The sequence below is a fragment of the Artemia sp. Qi Xiang Cuo genome, chromosome 14 (genome assembly GCF_049724085.1).
Source record: "Artemia sp. Qi Xiang Cuo chromosome 14, ASM4972408v1, whole genome shotgun sequence".
Taxonomy (NCBI): Eukaryota; Metazoa; Arthropoda; class Branchiopoda; order Anostraca; family Artemiidae; genus Artemia; species Artemia sp. Qi Xiang Cuo.
The window spans coordinates 47,326,471-47,348,023 of NC_142807.1; the positions used below are offsets into that span (position 1 = coordinate 47,326,471).

The window sequence follows — 21,553 nt, forward strand, 5'->3', positions numbered from 1 at the left end:
TCAAAATCTAGGAAAGCTGCGACTAGGACATTATTTTTTTTAGAATGATTCATTTATTGCATTTGTTAATAATATGAAAGCATCTGTTGAGAAGTGTTGTTTCCTGAAACCAGTTTGAGTGTGAGGGATCATATTATTTTTTTCAACAAACCAGGAGTCGATAATAGATAATTTTATTAATTATTTTCCCCATTACAGTTTTAATCATTATGGGCCTATAAGACTCAGGGTTATTTTTGGGTTTATTTTTCTTTAGGATTGGTAGGAGGGACGAACACTTCCAGATACTGGGGAATGTAGATGAAGCCAAAGCATGATTGTAACAATTTAGAAGTTCCTGTTTGTATGAAGGGGTGAGATTCTTCATCCATGTAGGGTGTATGTTGTCATAGCTGCCGCTAGTCTTGGTCCTAATATGATGTATTGCATTATTCAAATCCTGGATTGAAAATGGGCTGGTTATATACTCGGATCCTGGGCGAGGTTGGTAACTAGGGTTCATAGGAATTGGGGATGTTTTGCTGCAATTATTTGATGTTAGCTTGTTAACAAAAAGAGTGGCAAATAGCTTAGCCTTTTCATTATCATTGTCATAATGGGTATTATTATGTATAAGTTCATACAGGAGTGGATTGGGGGAAGTCTTTTTCCCACAGATGTGGCTTATAACTTTATGTATAATTGGCTCATGTGTTTCTCTGGACAAATTATTTGCAAAATTATTCCAGTAGTTATATTTGGCATTTATTATAGTCCTTTTTAGATTAGATTCTGCTTGTAATTTTTTTAAATATGTAGTAGGTGATGGTTTTTTAGGAATGTTCTCCTAGCTGCCTTTTTTGTTCTCCATTTATTTTGGCACTCATTTGACCACCATGCTTTAGGAATGTGTTTAGGGATTGTTTTCCTGGGTGTTGTCCTGGGGATAGCATGATTAGCTGTATTTGTTAGTAAAGATGCCAAGATTTCAGCTTGAGTGTCAACTGTTGCGTTTGAAATGCGTGAATTTTGGGTGAAACTTGTAATTTCATCATTTAGCTTATTTTGGAACATATGTCAATTTGCTTTAGTGTTGATATATTTGGAGGTACGTGATAGAGATTCACCAGGTTCGTTTAGAGAGCAAACTATGGCAAAGTGGTCAGTACATAGACTATCAATTCTATTTATATAAATTTTATTCAGAATATTTAATTCCACAATTTTTATGTCAATTGTGGAGAAACTGCCACTTTTGGGGTTGAAATATGTGTTCAGGTTTGGAGGGGTAACAACAATTAAATCAATATTATTTGAAATTATACGCTCAATGAACTTATTAGTTTTATTTACTGTTCTATTTCCCTACAAACGGCTGTGGGCATTACAGTCTCCACAAATAATTATGTTTTTCAACATATTATGAATTTTTATATAACTGAAGAAATCCATTGCATCTGTAGTTTGGCCATTAGGGTTGTAAAAGCTTATTATGTAAGTTTTTGTATTATTCAGCCAAACACTGATGCCAATTACATCAACATCATTTACAAAATCTGGAAAGTTGATGCCACAGAATTTTAGATTATTATTAATTATTAAGGCTACTCCACTTCCTTTTCTCTCTGATGATCTATCCTTTCTCAGGATAGTATATCCCAGAGACTTAATTTGTTGATTTTGGTTTAATCAAGTTTCTTGGAGGCAAGCAATTTCATTGGAATTATTATTCATAAAAGATATTAGTTCATTTAGCTTATTTTCTGTAAGTGATCTTATGTTCCACTGAAGTATTGATATACGCTGCTTTGTTAATTTAATTTTCATATGACTTTGTATCAACGTTCAGATTTGTTAATAGTAGAGCAAGATCTTTTTTTGCTTGAATGAGCATAGGATTAGGGATGTAGATTTTGGCCGATTCAGCAATGATTTTTGTTTTCTGTTGTTGTTGTATATTCACGGCCTGAACTGCATTGCAGTTTAGAATGAATAAGCATATATTTGGGGTTTGCATGTTTTGCTGTGAATCCAATTTGTCAGTTAAGGGATTAATTCCTGGCAGTGTTTCTGGTTTGTTTCTTGTTGGGAGGGGGTGCCAGGCCGGCCTGATCTCACTAGGCAAGGAGGCTAGTTGGCTTGGTGATTCGTTTTTAGAGATGTGAGCTAGGGGGCTTAAAGGATGGTGTTTTGTAAGGGGTACTTGATGGGTTAGGAGTGTTTGACTTGTGAGTTTTGTTTGATTTCATTATGGGCTGTATTTGGTATGTTTGGGCAGCATTTGCTTCCATAGCTGCGAAGGGGTATGGAATGACCTTCTCTGATGCTATTTGGAGTGTTAGTGCTCTTTTCTCATATGCAGGGCATAGTGATTTATTGGTAGATTCATGTGGGCCTTTACAATTGATACATGTGGGCTGAGTGTTGTTGCAAGTTGTCAACTCTTTAGGATGGGATGTTTTACAATTACTACACGCTAGGAGAATTTCATTGCATTTATTTGTTGTGTGTCCCAGTTTGAGACACTTCTTGACACTGGTTAGGCTTTGGTTTGTATTCCTTGTGCGGTTTGATTTGCCCAAATAGGAATAACTTTTCTGGGATATTAATTTTTTCTTTCAGTGTAAATAAGAAAGATCTACTTGTTTTTAGGCCAATAGAGTTAGGTTTACCAAGTTGGGTAACATCTTCAACTGGGATTGCGTTGCCAGCCCTCCTTTTAACTCCTGAATTGGTATTTCTAGGGGAACATTGTATACTACTATTTTTGTTGGGGATTGTTTTGGATTCCATTTAGAAGAATTAATTGGGGTATTCAAAAGAGATTTTAGATTAAGTATTATATCTACTGATTTCTGATCTTTGACAGCTATTAGCAAAGATCCATCACGGTGAATGTTAAGAGAAAACATTGATTTTAACATTTTGAAAATTGCAACCCTTATTGTAGTAATCTTTGTTATTTCAAAGAGGGTATTAGGAGAAATTTTGAGGTAAATTCCTAAGTTTTGGGAAGGGTAATCTTGGACAGGCGGAGGGGAAATACTTTTAATTGGGGATGTTTTTTTCCTTTTTTTGGAGCTCCTAGAAAGGACCTCTTGAAAGCCATTATCATCCATAGTGACATTTGCTCCAACACTGATCATTGTCCTATTCTCAGGATTTGAGCTTTCATGTGAGCTTTGTGGTAGGGAGCTTGACCAGCCAAGATGGGGCGAAAATGGATCAATTTCTTTATGTTTGGGGTGGGATCCAGAGGGATCTTTTTTTTTAGGGGGAGTTCTTTGCATTGCCTTTTTGAATAAGCTTTAAGCTAAAAAGGAAAGGATATTAGTATGATACCAGACCGTCTGCACTCTACTGTGGGGAAAACTTCACCATCCACAAAAAAAAACACCACAGTATGGGCCTCAGGAGGATTTTGAGCATGAGGGGTTCAGCACAGCTACTGATTAATCGAGACAATAATTCACAAGAAATTAATTTGTTAATTTCTTAAAGTGTTGATGTTGTATTGCCGCCTATTAAGTTCTTTTACCTTTAGTCAGGGTTGCCAACGGGTGAAAAAAATCCTTAGATTCTTAAGAAAAAAATCACTAGATTAGCTCATAAATCACTAGATTATTGACTAGGAATCACTAGAATTATAATACTCTTTATCAGTGTAATTAACAATTGTTATGTTTCTTTACTATGTTCAATACAGGTGTACACATAGTAAGGGGGTAAAATTACCCCCCTAGTACCGGAAAAATAACTTTAGATTGATGTTTTGTTGTTTCTCAAGCAAAAAATACCCTTGGAACTTTGCAAAATGTCTTTTCGCATCTTTATGCTGAGAATAGAACAAAATCCTTGCTTCCTGCATGTATTTTCTTAAATTCGTACCCTTGGCTTATAACCCGATCATTGAAAATGGTAAAATTCTATTTTAGCTACTTTTGGCTATCTTAGAAAGGGGTTAAGTTAGGAAAATGAAACTTTCTGGGGTGAGTCTACAGGCTAAAGTATGTCCCGGGAAGGTACTTTGAAGTACCTACCTTCCCTCCTTCTACCTCTAGAGGGTCTTGAAATTTGCCTACATGACAGGTCATACCTATTGAAAATTTGACAAAACAACATTTTACCTTAATTTTCAGTGATCAGTTTCTTTTTCTCTTGATTTAGTTCTGAAAATGCAATTCCTGTTATTTGAGTAGGCTAGAATTTTAAGCCATATCAGTATTTTTTTTTTCTAAATTTAGGAAATGTATTTGCATACCTTTAAAATCTCATAAATTGGGATTGAGCAAAGTTGTGAAGTTGAAAACAATTTTGTTGTACTTCATTTAAACAAGATCTATTTAGCAAGGTTTCACCATTATAACACACAGATTTTTAAAGGTCATCAAAGGTCAGGACCCTCTAGAGAGAGAAGGAGTGAATGTAAGTACTTCAAAATACCTTCCTAGGACATACTTTAGCCTGTAGACCCAACAATGAAAGTTTTATTTTCCCAACCCAATCCCTTTCCAAGACAGTTAAAAGTAGCTAAAGTAGAATTTTACCCTGAAAATTTGTTATCGGTGGTGTAATAGAAATATTTACTTTTTCTTTTTTTTTCTTGTCAATTCATAACCCTAATTTTTTCTCCAAAAACATATAAACTATTTTATTTTTACTCTAGTTGAGCTAGTTCAATTACTAGGACACCAATGACAATTTTAAAAATGACCTTTTTATATTTTCATATAAAAGTTTATCCTACCCTTCCCAAATTTCGGAAATTTTGATGTTACTTCTTTAATAAAAAAGATCCAGAGAAAGTCTTTTTCTCCCAATACGTTTTTGTTTATTGGTAACGATTGTTCATTCTATTACTTAAGATATAAGAGTAGTCCCCGAAGCCGCACCACGCCAACATGACGGCGGCGAAGTGTGATTTAGTATCGGCGGCGTCGCGCCGCCAGGGTCGCCGAATTTTTTTTTGGCGGCGCGCCTCCAATTTCTGACCAGCGGCACGCCACGGCGTGCCGATTTTTCTGATTAAAAATAATAATAAAAATTCCACTTCACCAAGCACGTTCAACCTCGACTTGATTTTAGTAAGGATTTTTAAATGGTTGGCTAAAAACATACAAGAATAATATGACAAAACAGGGATTTGTTAGGCCGTGCGGAAAGTGTTTTTGTTCACCGTTGATCAGACCAAGTATAAGTATCATTTTTAGCCACTAGACCCTGGGATACCTATGTTGTGCTTATGTTTAACATCGCATGGTTCCTATAAAATCTCGTGTTTAGTCATTTTCTTTTTGTTAATGATTTCGGCTAATGTGTGTATAACTTTCAAAGTTTGAAGTTCGGACATCTCCTGTTCATCAAATACATACGAAAAGGAAGTGAAAAAAACAAGTAACAACATAAAAAAAAACACTGTATACAAGTCAGATACCATGGCTTAACAACACCAGCAATTTTAAATCAGCGGTTACATCCCTTCAGTTACAATTGATGTAACAAAAGTGAGTTTGTTCACTCTGCCTGGAGCCATTGAGCATCGATAAATAAATGAAACCCAAAACGAACAGGAATTACAATAAATAACCGGGTCAAACTCAAAACGAGCAGAAATTAACATAAGTTGGGCTCAAAACCCCTATGCCTTTCTAAGGCCAGAACTTTCTTATAATAAGAGAGCCTGGGCTCCTTACCTGGATCTACGTCACTGTCAAACAACATAGTTTCAATTATATATTCATTCATTTTAAAATATCATAGGCTACAAACTGCAATCAGATACAATAAAGCCAAGTCCTCACAAAGTTAAAATTTTTGTCACATTTTGGTCTTGCACATCCTGTTTCCATTTTTTTGCAGAATTCACAAGAGCACGAGGAATTTCCAATTTTGAGGGATCTTTGACGTATCGATTTACATGGATTAGTGAAAAAAGTGTTTCTTCGAGTGTTTCTCGAAGGTGATTTAATTAACTTCAGCAAGGAGAACTGTCTCTCAGCTGATGCGTTCAAATGTGGAAGTGCCATAAGGAACTTCATCATTTGCGTCACAACTTGGAACATAAAATCGCCCGCACCATTCTTGCACTTCCCAAGTAAATTTCAGAATAAAACAAGATCGCTGTTATTTTGTGTATGAAGTCGAATCAGTTTTCCTGCATGTGGAATTAGCCGTCATTCTCTGTTCAAAGCTTTTACTTCCAGATCTATTTTCTGCGAGAGGTGATCATACAATCCAGTAATTGATGAGACAGAGCCAGAAACTGCAACAGTAGGGCCCAAACACTTTAGCTGATGTAAAAGATTGTCTTGATCGCTGATTCGGAATCGGATCTGCTCACAAAACATTTGGTAAAACCTAACACATTTGTTGTGAACTCCATCAACTAATTTAGCGTCACAGTTTTTCGAAATGATTCAAATGTTGCACCAAAATACATACTCTCATAATTTTTTGGGTTGTTTGGGTGTTTAAAGTCAACCTTCCAAGGTCCCAAGCATCTCAAATTTTCCGTTTTTACAAAGCAACACATTATTTCTTTCAGTCCTCCTTCAACATTTTCCAAAAGGACATGTACTGGAACTTTTTCACTATGGAACTCTTTATTGAGGGTGTTCACTATTGGTAAAATGTGTCCAAGGAACAATAATGTAACTGCACTGTATTGTTCTTTAGAGCAGCATATAGAGGATCAGCGGATGGTACGTTCTCATCCAGCATGGACTGAAAATATAAGATTAAAGCTTCCCACTGCTCGAGCAAACGTTCAGTTAGGTTTTCCATTGCCAGCCAACGGGTTTTACTGGGATACAGAAGGCATGGCTCAGAAATATTAACAAACCTTTGACACTCCGCAAACTCTTGCTTTCTTTTTGGACTATAAGCAATGAAATTATATATATATCATGGCTGAACTGGACAATTGACTGATCTAAAATTTCCAGTGCAGCCGCTGAAAACAATGCAAAAGAGTGAAAAATACACCCAAAAGTTGAAAGCCAAGGAAGGTCTGGTTTCAAAAGTGTAGCTAGACCATTCTTTGATCCAACCATAACGCTGGCATTGTCTGACGCGAAGCCGATCATATTTTTCAACGGAATCCCTGTTTGGTCAAATTCATTCACTATGAGCTTTTTAGTCTTTGTGTAGAAGCATCAGTGACAACTGACATGTAAAAAAAAACACTCGACTATATCTTCATCACTCACTGAGAAAAATCACAACATTATGACTAAAGATGTGGTTGTTGTTCGGTCAGTGGACTTGTCAACAATTATGGAAAGCTTTGTATTTTTTAGTGTTTCTGAGAGATGGCTTGCCCCTATTCTTCCCACTTGTTAAATCAGAACAGTGTTCTTCGTTCTTCCACAGTTCAAATTATTAATGACTTGAGAGTCTTTGACATGAAACTTGAGATTTTGTGAAAATGTGTCCATTCCTGAAATAGGAAGATTCACTTTGGCAACTCACGCAGACAAGGCCAATGACAGCTTTACACTCTAGCCACGATAACTTTTATGCTCGGGCACTCTTTCAGAAAAGCTTGATGGGTCGGACACTGAAACCTGGTTTTTCTTAGCATTCATTGCTTTCGCATACTCTGATTCTGGTCCTCTATTAGCATGACAAAGCATAGTGGTTTTGTTGCCCTTTAGCACCTTGCGGCAGTACTTGTAGTATGCTTTGCTCGGATCTATTTGGTCTGGGACTATCCAGTCCCTAAGTAGGGGGACCTTCATCCATTTCTTGGAAAAAATTTGAGAGTAAAACTTCTTTGAGTTGCCTCTATTATTAACAGATTTTTGGTCATTTTCTTTTCTCTTTTGACCACCGTTTCTCTTGTCATTCCTTTTGCGCCTTTTAGTTTCTAAATCTATCGAGTCAGATAGTTCAGACAAATCAGACGAGTCAGACTCAAAATCGTCTGAGCCACCTGAATAACTAGATAAATCACTGGCACTATCATTATCTTTAGATGCAGAACTCTTTTTGTGTCTGGGGATGGACTCAATAAGATCTGAGTTTGAAACTCCTAAAGCAGAGTTGACACAGCTAACAGGTACTGTCTGTTCATGCACTGGAGTACTAATATTACCTGACAGAGTGTTTAGGCTATTTTCATTCTTTTTATCAGACTTCTTAAAGAAATCGAAAAGGTTCTTGTTCTTTTTGGCATTTGAAGCTTCCATGTGACCTTGATGTTTCTTTTCCTACAAAAAATTTTGTAAGTTTAATTTTTCACGCATAGCATAACGGGGTAGGGCTGGGTATACTCAAAACACAGTCAACTCAATAAAGCAGAACTACTATTATAAGAAGAATAAACGAAATGGGACAGGAACCACTAGTTTCACAAAGCAGACGACTACTCACTGAACAACTAGAATTGGTTTCTAGAATTGAAAGCAAATGGCTTCTAGAATAATTAAATATAAAAAAGAGTTTCTTCAGCTGTAAGGAAGGAACAGCACTAAACTTTTAACGAACAGGTTGCTAGGGGAGTTATGTTATATACCCTCCTAAATCTCTCCATCCTTACGCTAAAGTTTTTTAATGCTTTAAAAAATAATTATTCCAAATCAACGGGCCTTGTGTTTCAGCAGTGATTCTTAAAGGATTGGGACATTAAAGTTGAAGTTTAGTGTAAAGAGCGAGGGATTGATGAGAGACGTCCCCCCATTTGTAGAATAATGTCTGTTTATTTTAAGGTTTAATATTGTTCGTTGCTTTTTTTTATAATTTCTGATCGTTTTTTAAATGAAACCAGGAAATCTCCTTCTCCCTTTTGTGGAAAACTATGTCTAGGATAGGGTCCTTAGAGGGTCATGTTATCCCCCATAGAGCTATTGGACTTTTCAAATATACTGAATAAAAAGTCTTTCACAAAATTTTTATCAAATGTCTTTGGGGAAGACGGGTCGTGGGATAGGGGCTGGTTGCCCTCTCATCTTTTGATAACTTTAAAAGGACACTGAAACTCTTAATTTTGAATCAGCCCTCTTCCGAACGTCTAGGTCCATTGGTTAGATACAACCACTCCTGGGGAAAGCAAAAAAACTAAAAACAAATGAACGCGCATTCGCTGTATTTCTTCGAACAAAATAAATAAAATTTAACATTTTCATAGACAAAAGATTGAAAACTCTACATTCTCTGATGTGCTGAATCTGAAGGTATGAACTTTATCAAGATCCCTCTAGTTTTGGAGGTATTTACCCCCTTTTCATAAATCATGCAAACTCTTGGGATCGTAGATTTTGACGATTTGTTTTGTATTTGATGGGGTTTTTATATTAGGAACGAACATAAAAATCTAATTTTTTTGGTTTATTAGTTGTTACTCATTTTTTTTTTAGGAGTTTTGATTACTATTAGGCCGAGTAACTCCTTACTCCTAGTTCGTCACTACGAACTGTCTGATTTATCTTGAAACACGGATATCAAGTGGCAAAATAAAAGAAGATAGCCGCCCACTCCCAAGGTCAATGTTCTCTCTAAACATAATAATCACTGCACCCACAGTTCTATGTCAGCCCATTTAATGCCTGCATATAGCTTTAGCTTATAAATCATACAACAGTTTCCTGTTTTTATTTCAACTAGTATTATTTGGATTATTAACTTACGATTCGTGAGAAATAAATCTAAAAACCACATAAAACTTCACAAGAAAAAAATATGGACATAATAGCAAAATTCTTGGCACCATTGTGGCAGAGACCTTGCATTGATTAAAACTTGCCAGGGATCCCGATCAGAGTTTGAAAATTTTCTTCTTCTTTGTATCTTCGCTAGAAAACTTAATCTACAAAAAATGCACAGAAGTGTTTTATTAAGTGAATCAGGGTGTTAGGGGTATACATTTCTGGAGGCTCTGGGGCAAACTGAATGTCGTTTTTATGTCTTCCTTGCACCAAGCAAAGCTTGGTCTCCTTGTACTACTTGTTAAAACTGATAACAATAGGAAAAGAGTATAGGGTGATACAGCTTATATGTGAACACAAAATTTCTAAATATGAGAAACATATACATATATTGTTCGAATATACTTTATCCTACTTGTAGCAGATAGTTCGTGCCGCCAGCAGCATACCAATACAGTGATTAATGTCCCAAAAGTAGCGCTGGTGTTGCGTAATATACGATTAATTTCAGTAATAATCTTTAGTATATTTATGACAATTCTTTTTTTTAGGGCTGGTTAAAAAAAATGTAGGCCTATAGAAAAGCAAAAATAATGAGAGAAGTCAGCATAGTCAAAAGTGATTGGAGGCCAACTAACGCTCCTCTCACGCCCACCATTTCCGAAAGACATCCAATCACAATTTTTAGATAAACATTTTGTTCAACGTTGTTGAAAGTTCTGCAAATTAGGTCTTTGAGGATGACTAACCCCCCCCCCCCAACCGCCCTCAGGACAAGGATTTTAATGTATGCCCTGTGGGAATATAAAGCTTTTATAGAAAGTAATGTCATATAAACTTCACAAAGAGGCTAATTCGATTGAAATTGAAAGGGCTAATGCTCTTTTTAATAGTTGAAAGTGATTGGAGAGCAACTAATCCCCTCTCACGCCCACCAATTTCCCAAGCACATTCAATTATAATTTTGAAATAGCCATTTTTTTCAACATACTTGAAAGTTCTGGAAATTAGGTCTTTGGGGGATGACACCCTCCCCCCCCCCACACTCCTCAGGGTCAGGGTTGTGAGTTATGCCCTGGGAGCATATAAGGTTTTTATATAAAGTATTGTAATATAAAATTAAAAAGGGGCTCATTCGATTGAAAATTGAAAGGGCTACTGTTTGAGAAAAAGTTGGAGGGTTGAGGGTAACCAAAAAGGCAACTCGAGGTAGCTTTTGTCCAAAGTTTTATGGTTTACCAAAATTACATAAGCAAGGTATTTCTTTAAGGTCAATTGTAGCATGTACGAAAGCCCCATACTTCCAATATTTGGAAAGTGACTATGTACAGCCTTCAAACCTTTGCTTTGAACCCAAAAATCGTACACATACCTAAGAAATTGAAAATGCACATAAAGTACCGTTTCTGGATGTATTAATTATTCGTAGCATTGATAAACGGGATTTTACAATTTAAAGAAAACCCGCGCAAAATAATTGATATCTACATTTTAAATCCAATCACCCCCCCTACAATCTAAAAGATGTGTTGTTACATCTCTTGTCCATCATTCCCTAAACATTTGCTCTGATTCTTACATCACAGATGAACTAAATTTTATTAGAGACATTAGGGAACAAAAAACAATTCAACGTTTCGTAAACGATTTTCAAACTGTAACTATATTTTCAAAATGGTGATTTTATTGCTGGATGTTTGCATGAATAGCTGAAGTACCTAAGTTTAGAAAATAGAAAAATCATTTTAGGCCACCGTTGGGACTTTTAGAAAGATATCGTTGTAAATTGTCATATTTCATAATGCTATGCAAAAACGTTTCAGAATTGGATGTTCAAAGCATCCGCTTTTCTAAGTCCCGAAAGATGAGGTCAGAAACGACGTTCTGATAACTTATTTCTTACACATTCATAAATCTTAATGGAGCCTTTATATTGAAAATTGGGAGGTCTCCTCAAACAAAAAGTTGGAAGGGAGGAGCCCCGAGGAGGGTGGGGAGAGGGAACCCTTGGATTTTGAGGTCCTTGGTTCTTGTGGTTCTTTCTGGTTGAAACCCATATTCGTCTCACTAGTTGATTGCTAAGGATTTCTATGGATTGTTCTTAGTTTCTTTATTAGTATCAACAATTTAATATACTATAATATAAAAGAATACTTTATATTGACAACGCTGCTTAAACGGTACTTTTGTATTATACAGAACATATTCGAGAAGTAAAGTTATATCGTCCACATCCCATATTGTGTACGAGTCTATTATAGCGACCACAACCGAGAAGCAAACTGTTATCCTAGCCTCGAAGCGCGAACAATATAAACAGTCTCAAGTTGGAATTGTGAAATAACAGTTACGTAAATTCATTGCTGAAATTCTCATATGTATGGTGATGTCACCTTGTTAGCCCAGTACTTCTAACTCCCTGATTGGCCTAGAAAGAGGCACGCGATCTTGTACTGGTAGTATTCAAAACCCTTTGATCTTGTACTGGCAGTATTCTAGCTCATTGGAGATCAATGATCTTGTACTACCAGGGCTGGTACCCCTTCTTCTACTCTATAATTAGTTTGCTTGATTATTATCAAGGCTAAACGTACTGTTCCAAGAACCTAATAACTTCACAACAGCCTTTGCAACAAGAGTCAAAAGAGGAATAAAAGCAGAAAGTGGTGGTTTTCAGGTAGCCTTTCAGTAGACCTACGATGGTCCAGGGGGCAGACGATGTCCTTGGCAACCTAATAGAAAATTTTTTCACGTTTGTGAATATATATGATTAATTCCAATTTTATAAAAATGCAAACCCAACTGCAAGAACGTAATTCGATAGTTAGTAGCATATACTTGCAAATGGAACATAAACATTAAAGAATTATGCTGGGCATAGAAAATTTTAAATACATGATTTGTTTTTATTTTTATTAAACAGGGTGCTTTATAGATTCATTTGCCCACATATTATCCCCCATCCTTACTTTTTTGAAAGCCTTTGGCCTGAACTCATAACACTATGATAGCAAAGTGTTCCTCCAGCAAAGTTTTCTTTCGGATTTCGATAATCCCCCTCTAAATCAAGAAAGTAAAATAGCAAGTTCGAACTATTAGTAGTACTAGTTAATTCTAATTAACAATTACTAGTTTGTTCGAAGAAACGCCATAAGTGCCAGTGATTATTCCTCTACAAATACTAATACTCTGGTATATTTTGGTTACACTGGTACACTGTCGAGAAGTGAATTTTGGTTAATGATAATAAAACGAAATAAAATATCATGAAAATATAATACTTTTTGGTAATTTCTTGTTATACAGAACACACTAAAGAAGTTGTATCGTGGACTTGAGCCAATAACCAGTTTTCATAGCCAGACAATAGCTTTAGCTCGGTTGGAAAATACATTGCAGCTATATTTTAATTAAATATTCAGTGGGTATTTTGGTTAGATTAGGTCTATTAAGGTTACGCAAGTGTGGTCGGTATAATACACAAGTACTAAATGAGGAGTTCAGGCAATATAAAATATTTTGTACTATTAGGAATATAAATAAAGTTGATATTATTAAAGCTATAAACATTAAAGCAATGATACGGCAGCAATTAGTCAACCATGCCAAAACCTCCAAGGGCCCCAATACCCCTCCCCCCAACTTTTTCCCCTCTCACCATATTTGTTTTAATTTTTTTTGAACTTTCACTTTTTATATTTTTTTTAACATAGAAATTTTTTTCCACTTTTTTTGTCTTAGAATGACATGAAACATACTTAAACCAAAAAAAATCACATTTCATATTTTCAAAATACAAAATGAGAGTGATATAGTTATGTTAGTCGTGACTTTTACTATTAGAAAAATAGTGTTTGCAGTAGCATTTTTTTCTGACTTGGAATTTTTTGGACTTGGAAAATTATTCAACTTTTTTTATGAATTTATTTATGTGCCTATATCAATCGTACTCTATACTTACTCATCGATACTACGCGACTGTCCCAGTGGTACTCTATTGCTGGTTATCAGACTGACATGAAGTATACATAAAACAAAAGAAAAATTCACATTTATCTTTTTCAAAATAGGAAAGGAGAATGATATAGATATGTTAGTCGTGACTTTTACTATTAGAAAAATAGTTTTTTGTAGTAGTACTTTTTTTCTGATGGAATTTTTAGGACTTGAAATATTATTCAACTTTTTTTCATTTTTTATTTATACGGATACATCCATCGTACTCTATGCTTGCTCATAAATACTACGCGACTATCCCAGTGGTACTCTATGGGTTGTTATCTGAATGACATGGAATATACTTTAAAAAATCACATCTAATATTTTTAATATTTGAAATACGATATGAGAATGATATAGATATGTTAGTCGTAAATTTTAATATTAGAAAAATAGTGTTTGTAGTAGCATTTTTTTTTCTGACATGGAATTTTTTTGAAAATTAGTCAACTTTTTTTTATTATTTATGTGGCAGTATCAGTCGTACTCTATGGCCACTCATTGACTCTACACGGCTGTCCCAGTGGTACTCTATTGCTGGTTATTGACAATACATAGTTTATTGTATGTATTAAATCATTAATTTTGATACATTCGAAGGATAAACACCTGCATCGTATTCTCAAAAAAGAGTGAAAATTAATTATTCGAAGAAAGTATGTACATGTGATAAAATCAACGTTGCGTTGAATGCTGACAAGGAGGAATATTTGAACTATGAAACAAGTAGTAGTGGAGATCTTATTGGAAATGTATGCGTACGTTCTCATGACAGCGAGGAGCTAAATTCCTTTTAACTTTGCTGGTGGTGGAAACCATTTAACTTTGTTGGTGGTGGATATGCGAGAGGGAGATATCCAGAGATGATACCGCTCAAATAGAATGTCAATATAAAAAAAATAGTTGACGATTAGGGGCAACCTCTTGCTTATTCTTTTGGTAACACATTACCTGTTGATAAGGCATATTGATATCTTTCTGGTATTAGAGTTCAACGGAAGGTAAAAAGAAGACAGGTGAGCTCTTCTAGCAACATTATAAACCATATCTTGCTACGTGCCAGAACTTATACCTGTGCAAAAATAATGTGAGAATAGACAGTGAAATAACAGGCAAAATAAAAAGGGCATTGGTAGACATTATTGCTATTGATTACTTGTGTATTATACCGACCACACTTGCGTAACCTTAATAGACCTAATCTAACCAAAATACCCACTGAATATTTAATTAAAATATAGCTGCAATGTATTTTCCAACCGAGCTAAAGCTATTGTCTGGCTATGAAAACCGGTTATTGGCTCAAGTCCACGATACAACTTCTTTAGTGTGTTCTGTATAACAAGGAATTACCAAAAAGTATTATATTTTCATGATATTTTATTTTGTTTTATTATCATTAACCAAAATTCACTTCTCGACAGTGTACCAGTGTAACCAAAATATACCAGAGTATTAGTATTTGTAGAGGAATAATCACTGGCACTTATGGCGTTTCTTCGAACAAACTAGTAATTGTTAATTAGAATTAACTAGTACTACTAATAGTTCGAACTTGCTATTTTACTTTCTTGATTTAGAGGGGGATTATCGAAATCCGAAAGAAAACTTTGCTGGAGGAACACTTTGCTATCATAGTGTTATGAGTTCAGGCCAAAGGCTTTCAAAAAAGTAAGGATCGGGGATAATATGTGGGCAAATGAATCTATAAAGCACCCTGTTTAATAAAAATAAAAACAAATCATGTATTTAAAATTTTCTATGCCCAGCATAATTCTTTAATGTTTATGTTCCATTTGCAAGTATATGCTACTAACTATCGAATTACGTTCTTGCAGTTGGGTTTGCATTTTTATAAAATTGGAATTAATCATATATATTCACAAACGTGAAAAATTTTCTATTAGGTTGCCAAGGACATCGTCTGCCCCCTGGACCATCGTAGGTCTACTGAAAGGCTACCTGAAAACCACCACTTTCTGCTTTTATTCCTCTTTTGACTCTTGTTGCAAAGGCTGTTGTGAAGTTATTAGGTTCTTGGAACAGTACGTTTAGCCTTGATAATAATCAAGCAAACTAATTATAGAGTAGAAGAAGGGGTACCAGCCCTGGTAGTACAAGATCATTGATCTCCAATGAGCTAGAATACTGCCAGTACAAGATCAAAGGGTTTTGAATACTACCAGTACAAGATCGCGTGCCTCTTTCTAGGCCAATCAGGGAGTTAGAAGTACTGGGCTAACAAGGTGACATCACCATGCATCTGAGAATTTCAGCAATGAATTTACGTAACTGTTATTTCACAATTCCAACTTGAGACTGTTTATATTGTTCGCGCTTCGAGGCTAGGATAACAGTTTGCTTCTCGGTTGTGGTCGCTATAATAGACTCGTACACAATATGGGATGTGGACGATATAACTTTACTTCTCGAATATGTTCTGTATAATACAAAAGTACCGTTTAAGCAGAGTTGTCAATATAAAATATGCTTTAACATTCTAGTATACTAGAAAGTTGATACTAATATAGAAATTCAGAACAATCCATAGAAATCCTTAGAAATCAACTAGTGAGACGATTATGGATTTGAGCATCAAGGACCGCAAGCACCAACGGCCTCAACCTCAAAGGGTCCCCTCTCCCCTCTCTCCTAGGGGCCCCTCTCTTCCAACTTTTGTTTGAGGACACCTCCCAATTTTCAATATAGAGGCTCCATTAAGAGTTATGAATGTGTAAGAAAAAAGTCATAAGAACGTCATTTCTGACCTCATCTTTTGGGACTTAGAAAAGCCGATGCTTTGAACATCCAATTCTGAAACTTTTTTGCATAGCATTATGAAATATGACAATTTACAACGATATCTTTCTAAAAGTCCCAACGGTGGCCTAAAATGATTTTTCTATTTTCTAAACTTAGGTACTTCAGCTATTCATGCAAACATCCAGCAATAAAATCACCATTTTGAAAATATAGTTACAGTTTGAAAATCGTTTACGAAACGTTGAATTGTTTTTTGTTCCCTAATGTCTCCAATAAAATTTAGTTCATCTGTGATGTAAGAATCAGAGCAAATGTTTAGGGAATGATGGACAAGAGATGTAACAACACATCTTTTAGATTGTAGGGGGGGGGGGTGATTGGATTTAAAATGTAGATATCAATTATTTTGCGCGGGTTTTCTTTAAATTGTAAAATACCGTTTATCAATGATACGAATAATTAATACATCCAGAAACGGTACTTTATTTGCATTTTCAATTTCTTAGGTATGTGTACGATTTTTGGGTTCAAAGCAAAGGTTTGAAGGCTGTACATAGTCACTTTCCAAATATTGGAAGCATGGGGCTTTCGTACACGCTACAATTGACCTTAAGGGAATACCTTGCTTATGTAATTTCGGTAAACCATAAAACTTTGGACAAAAGCTACCTCGAGGTGCCTTTTAGGTTACCCTCCACCCTCCAACTTTTTCTCAAACAGTAGCCCTTTCAATTTTCAATCGAATGAGCCCCTTTTGAAGTTTATATCAAAATACTTTATATAAAAACCTTATATGCGCCCAGGGCATAACTTACACCCCGGACCCTGTGGACTTTGGGGGGGGGGAGGGTGTCAACCCCCAAAGACCTAATTTCCAGAACTTTCAAGTATGTTGAAAAAAATGGCTATTTCAAAATTATAATTGAATGTGCTTGGGAAATTGGTGGGCGTGAGAGGGGATTAGTTGCTCTCCAATCACTTTCAACTATTAAAAAGAGCATTAGCCCTTTCAATTTTCAATCGAATTAGCCTCTTTGTGAAGTTTATATGACATTACTTTCTATAAAAGCTTTATATTCCCACAGGGCATACATTAAAATCCTTGTCCTGAGGGCGGTTGGGGGGGGGGGTTAGTCATCCTCAAAGACCTAATTTGCAGAACTTTCAACAACGTTGAACAAAATGTTTATCTAAAAATTGTGATTGGATGTCTTTAGGAAATGGTGGGCGTGAGAGGAGCGTTAGTTGGCCTCCAATCACTTTTGACTATGCTGACTTCTCTCATTATTTTTGCTTTTCTATAGGCCTACATTTTTTTTAACCAGCCCTAAAAAAAGAATTGTCATAAATATACTAAAGATTATTACTGAAATTAATCATATTTCACGCAACACCAGCGCTACTTTTGGGACATTAATCACTGTATAGGTATGCTGCTGGCTGCACGAACTATCTACTACAAGTAGGATAAAGTAGATTCGAACAATATATGTATATGTTTCTCATATTTAGAAATTTTGTGTTCACATATAAGCTGTATCACCCTATACTCTTTTCCTATTGTTATCAGTTTTAACAAGTAGTACAAGGAGACCAAGCTTTGCTTGGTGCAAGGAAGACATAAAAATGATATTCAGTGTACCCCGGAACCTCCAGAAATGTATACCCCTAAAACCCTGTTTCACTCAATAAAACACCTCAGTGCAATTTTTGTAGATTAAGTTTTCTACCCAAGATAAAAAGGAGGAGATAATTTTCAAACTCTGATCAGCATCCCTGGCAAGTTTTAATTAATGCAAGGTTTCTGCCACAATGGTGCCAAGAATTTTGCTATTATGTCCATATTTTTTTCTTGTGAAGTTTTATGTGGTTTTTAGATTTATTTCTCACGAATCGTAAGTTAATAATCCAAATAATACTAGTTGAAATAAAAACAGGAAACTTTTGTATGATTTATAAGCTAAAGCTATATGCAGGCATTAGATGGGCTAACATAGAACTGTGGGTGCAGTGATTACTATGATTAGAAAGAACATTGACCTAGGGGGGCTGCTATATTTTTTTATTTTGCCACTTGATATCCGTGTTTCAAGATAAATCAGACAGTTCGTAGTGACGAACTAGGAGTAAGGAGTTACTCGGCCTAATAGTAATCAAAACTCCTAAAAAAAAAATGAGTAACAACTAATAAACCAAAAAAATTAGATTTTTATGTTCGTTCCTAATATAAAAACCCCATCAAATACAAAACAAATCGTCAAAATCTACGATCCCAAGAGTTTGCATGATTTATGAAAAGGGGGTAAATACCTCCAAAACTAGAGGGATCTTGATAAAGTTCATACCTTCAGATTCAGCACATCAGAGAATGTAGAGTTTTCAATCTTTTGTCTATGAAAATGTTAAATTTTATTTATTTTGTTCGAAGAAAGACAGCGAATGCGCATTGATTTGTTTTTAGTTTTTTTCGCTTTCCCCAGGAGTGGTTGTATCAAACCAATGGACCTAGACGTTCGGAAGAGGGCTGATTCAAAATTAAGAGTTTCAGTGTCCTTTTAAAGTTATCAAAAGATGAGAGGGCAACCAGCCCCTATCCCACGACCCGTCTTCCCCAAAGACATTTGATAAAAATTTTGTGAAAGACTTTTTATTCAGTATATTTGAAAAGTCCAATAGCTCTATGGGGGATAACATGACCCTCTAAGGACCCTATCCTAGACATAGTTTTCCACAAAAGGGAGAAGGAGATTTCCTGGTTTCATTTAAAAAACGATCAGAAATTATAAAAAAAAGCAACGAACAATATTAAACCTTAAAATAAACAGACATTATTCTACAAATGGGGGGACGCCTCTCATCAATCCCTCGCTCTTTACACTAAACTTCAACTTTAATGTCCCAATCCATTAAGAATTACTGCTGAAACACAATGCCCGTTGATTTAGAATAATTATTTTTTTAAAGCATTAAAAAACTTTAGAGTAAGGATGGAGGGATTTAGGACGGTATATTACCTAAATCCCCTAACAACCTGTTCGTTATAAGTTTAGTGCTGTTCCTTACTTACAGCTGAAGAAACTCTTTTTTATATTTAATTATTCTAGAAGCCATTTGCTTTCAATTCTAGAAACCAATTCTAGTTGTTCAGTGAGTAGTCGTCTGCTTTGTGAAACTAGTGGCTCCTGTCCCATTTCGTTTATTCTTCTTATAATAGTAGTTCTGCTTTATTGAGTTGACTGTGTTTTGAGTATACCCAGCCCTACCCCGTTATGCTATGCGTGAAAAATTAAACTTAAAAAATTTTTTGTAGGAAAAGAAACATCAAGGGCACATGGAAGCTTCAAATGCCAAAAAGAACAAGAACCTTTTCGATTTCTTTAAGAAGTCTGCTAAAAAGAATGAAAATAGCCTAAACACTCTGTCAGGTAATATTAGTACTCCGGTGCATGAACAGACAGGACCTGTTAGCTGTGTCAACTCTGCTTTAGGAGTTTCGAGCTCAGATATTATCGAGTCCATCCCAAAACACAAAAAGAGTTTTAGATCTAAAGTTAGTGATATTGCCAATGATTTGTCCAGCTATTCAGGTAGCTCAGACGATTTTGAGTCGGACTCGTCTGATTCGTCTGAACTAGCTGACTCGATAGATTTAAAAACTAAAAAGCGCTATAAGAGTGACAAGAGAAACGGAGGTCAAAAGAGAAAAAAAAATGACCAAATCTTTCAGTAATAGAGGCAACTCAAAGAAGTTTTACTCTCAAATTTTTTGCAAGAAATGGATGAAGGTCCCCCTACTTAGGGACTGGATAGTCCCAGACCAAATAGATCCGAGCAAAGCATACTGCAAGTACTGCCGCAAGGTGCTAAAGGGCAACAAAACCACTATGCTTTGTCATGCTAATAGAGGACCAGAATCAGAGTATGCGAAAGCAATGAATGCTAAGAAAAACCAGGTTTCAGTGTCCGACCCATCAAGCTTTTCTGAAAGAGTGCCCGAGCATAAAAGTTATCGTGGCTAGAGTGTAAAGCTGTCATTGGCCTTGTCTGCGTGAGTTGCCAAAGTGAATCTTCCTATTTCAGGAATGGACACATTTTCACAAAATCTCAAGTTTCATGTCAAAGACTCTCAAGTCATTAATAATTTGAACTGTGGAAGAACGAAGAACACTGTTCTGATTTAACAAGTGGGAAGAATAGGGGCAAGCCATCTCTCAGAAACACTACAAAATACAAAGTTTTCCATGACTGTGGACGAGTTCACAGGCCGAACAACAACCAAATATTTAGTCATAATGGTGCGATTTTTCTCAGTGAGTGATGAAGATGTAGTCGAGTGTTTTTTTTTCCATGCCTGTTGTCACTGATGCCTCTGCACAAGGACTAAAAAAGCTCATAGTGAATGAATTTGACCCAACGGGGATTCCGTTGAAAAATATGATCGGCTTCGCGTCAGACAATGCCCGCGTTATGGTTGGATCAAATAATGGTCTAGCTACACTTTTGAAACGAGACCCTCCTTGGCTTTCAATTTTTGGGTGTATTTGTCACTCTTTTGCGTTGTGTTCACCGGCTACACTGGAAATTTTACATCAGTCAATTGTCCATTTCAGCCAAGATGTATATAATTTCATTGCTTATAGTCCAAAAAGAAACAAAGAATTTGCGGAGTGTCAAATGTTTGTTAATATTTCTGAGCCATGCCTTCTGTATCCCAGTAAAACCCGTTGGCTGGCAATGGAAAACCTAACTGAACGTTTGCTCGAGCAGTGGGAAGCTTTAATCTTATATTTTCAATCCATGCTGGATGAGAACGTACCATCCGCTGATCCTCTATATGCTGCTCTAAAGAACAATACAGTGCAGTTACATTATTGTTCCTTGGACACATTTTACCAATAGTGAACACCCTCAATAAAGAGTTCCATAGTGAAAAAGTTCCAGTACATGTCCTTTTGGAAAATGTTGAAGGAGGACTGAAAGAAATAATGTGTTGCTTTGTAAAAACGGGAAAATTTGAGATGCTTGGGACCTTAGAAGGTTGACTTTAGTAGAGTAGTACCTACCATTTCTACGACGCCCCCGTACGAACAGGTCTAAAAAACTTGTCATACTACAATGTACTTAATTTAAAAAAAAACTCGATATAATTGTGATGCTATAAGACTGGT

The 21,553-nt window shown here is 35.8% G+C and overlaps 3 protein-coding genes and 1 pseudogene across 3 annotated transcripts in view; 2 read left to right on the forward strand and 2 right to left on the reverse strand.

Annotated features, from left to right (window-relative positions):
- IntS1 (integrator complex subunit 1) overlaps positions 1–3,527 on the reverse strand; it is a 131,518-nt gene extending 127,991 nt beyond the window's left edge. The window contains exon 1 of the mRNA XM_089100106.1: positions 3,518–3,527. The gene's annotated coding sequence lies outside the window, so the exon portion shown is untranslated. The remainder of the gene's footprint in view (positions 1–3,517) is intronic.
- Positions 3,528–7,478: 3,951 nt separating this feature from the next.
- LOC148944541 (uncharacterized) lies at positions 7,479–14,588 on the reverse strand. The gene is made up of 2 exons (XM_089099953.1): positions 14,574–14,588; positions 7,479–8,189 (listed from the first exon to the last, which is right to left on the reverse strand). The coding sequence occupies exons 1-2, from the start codon at positions 14,586–14,588 to the stop codon at positions 7,479–7,481; spliced, it is 726 nt and encodes a 241-aa protein (XP_088956079.1).
- A 280-nt stretch (positions 14,589–14,868) lies between these two features.
- On the forward strand, positions 14,869–20,404 carry LOC148944542 (uncharacterized; annotated as a pseudogene).
- Positions 20,405–20,732: 328 nt separating this feature from the next.
- On the forward strand, positions 20,733–21,284 carry LOC148944543 (uncharacterized). Its single transcript, XM_089099954.1, has one exon. The coding sequence runs from the start codon at positions 20,733–20,735 to the stop codon at positions 21,282–21,284; it is 552 nt and encodes a 183-aa protein (XP_088956080.1).
- Positions 21,285–21,553: the final 269 nt, after the last annotated feature.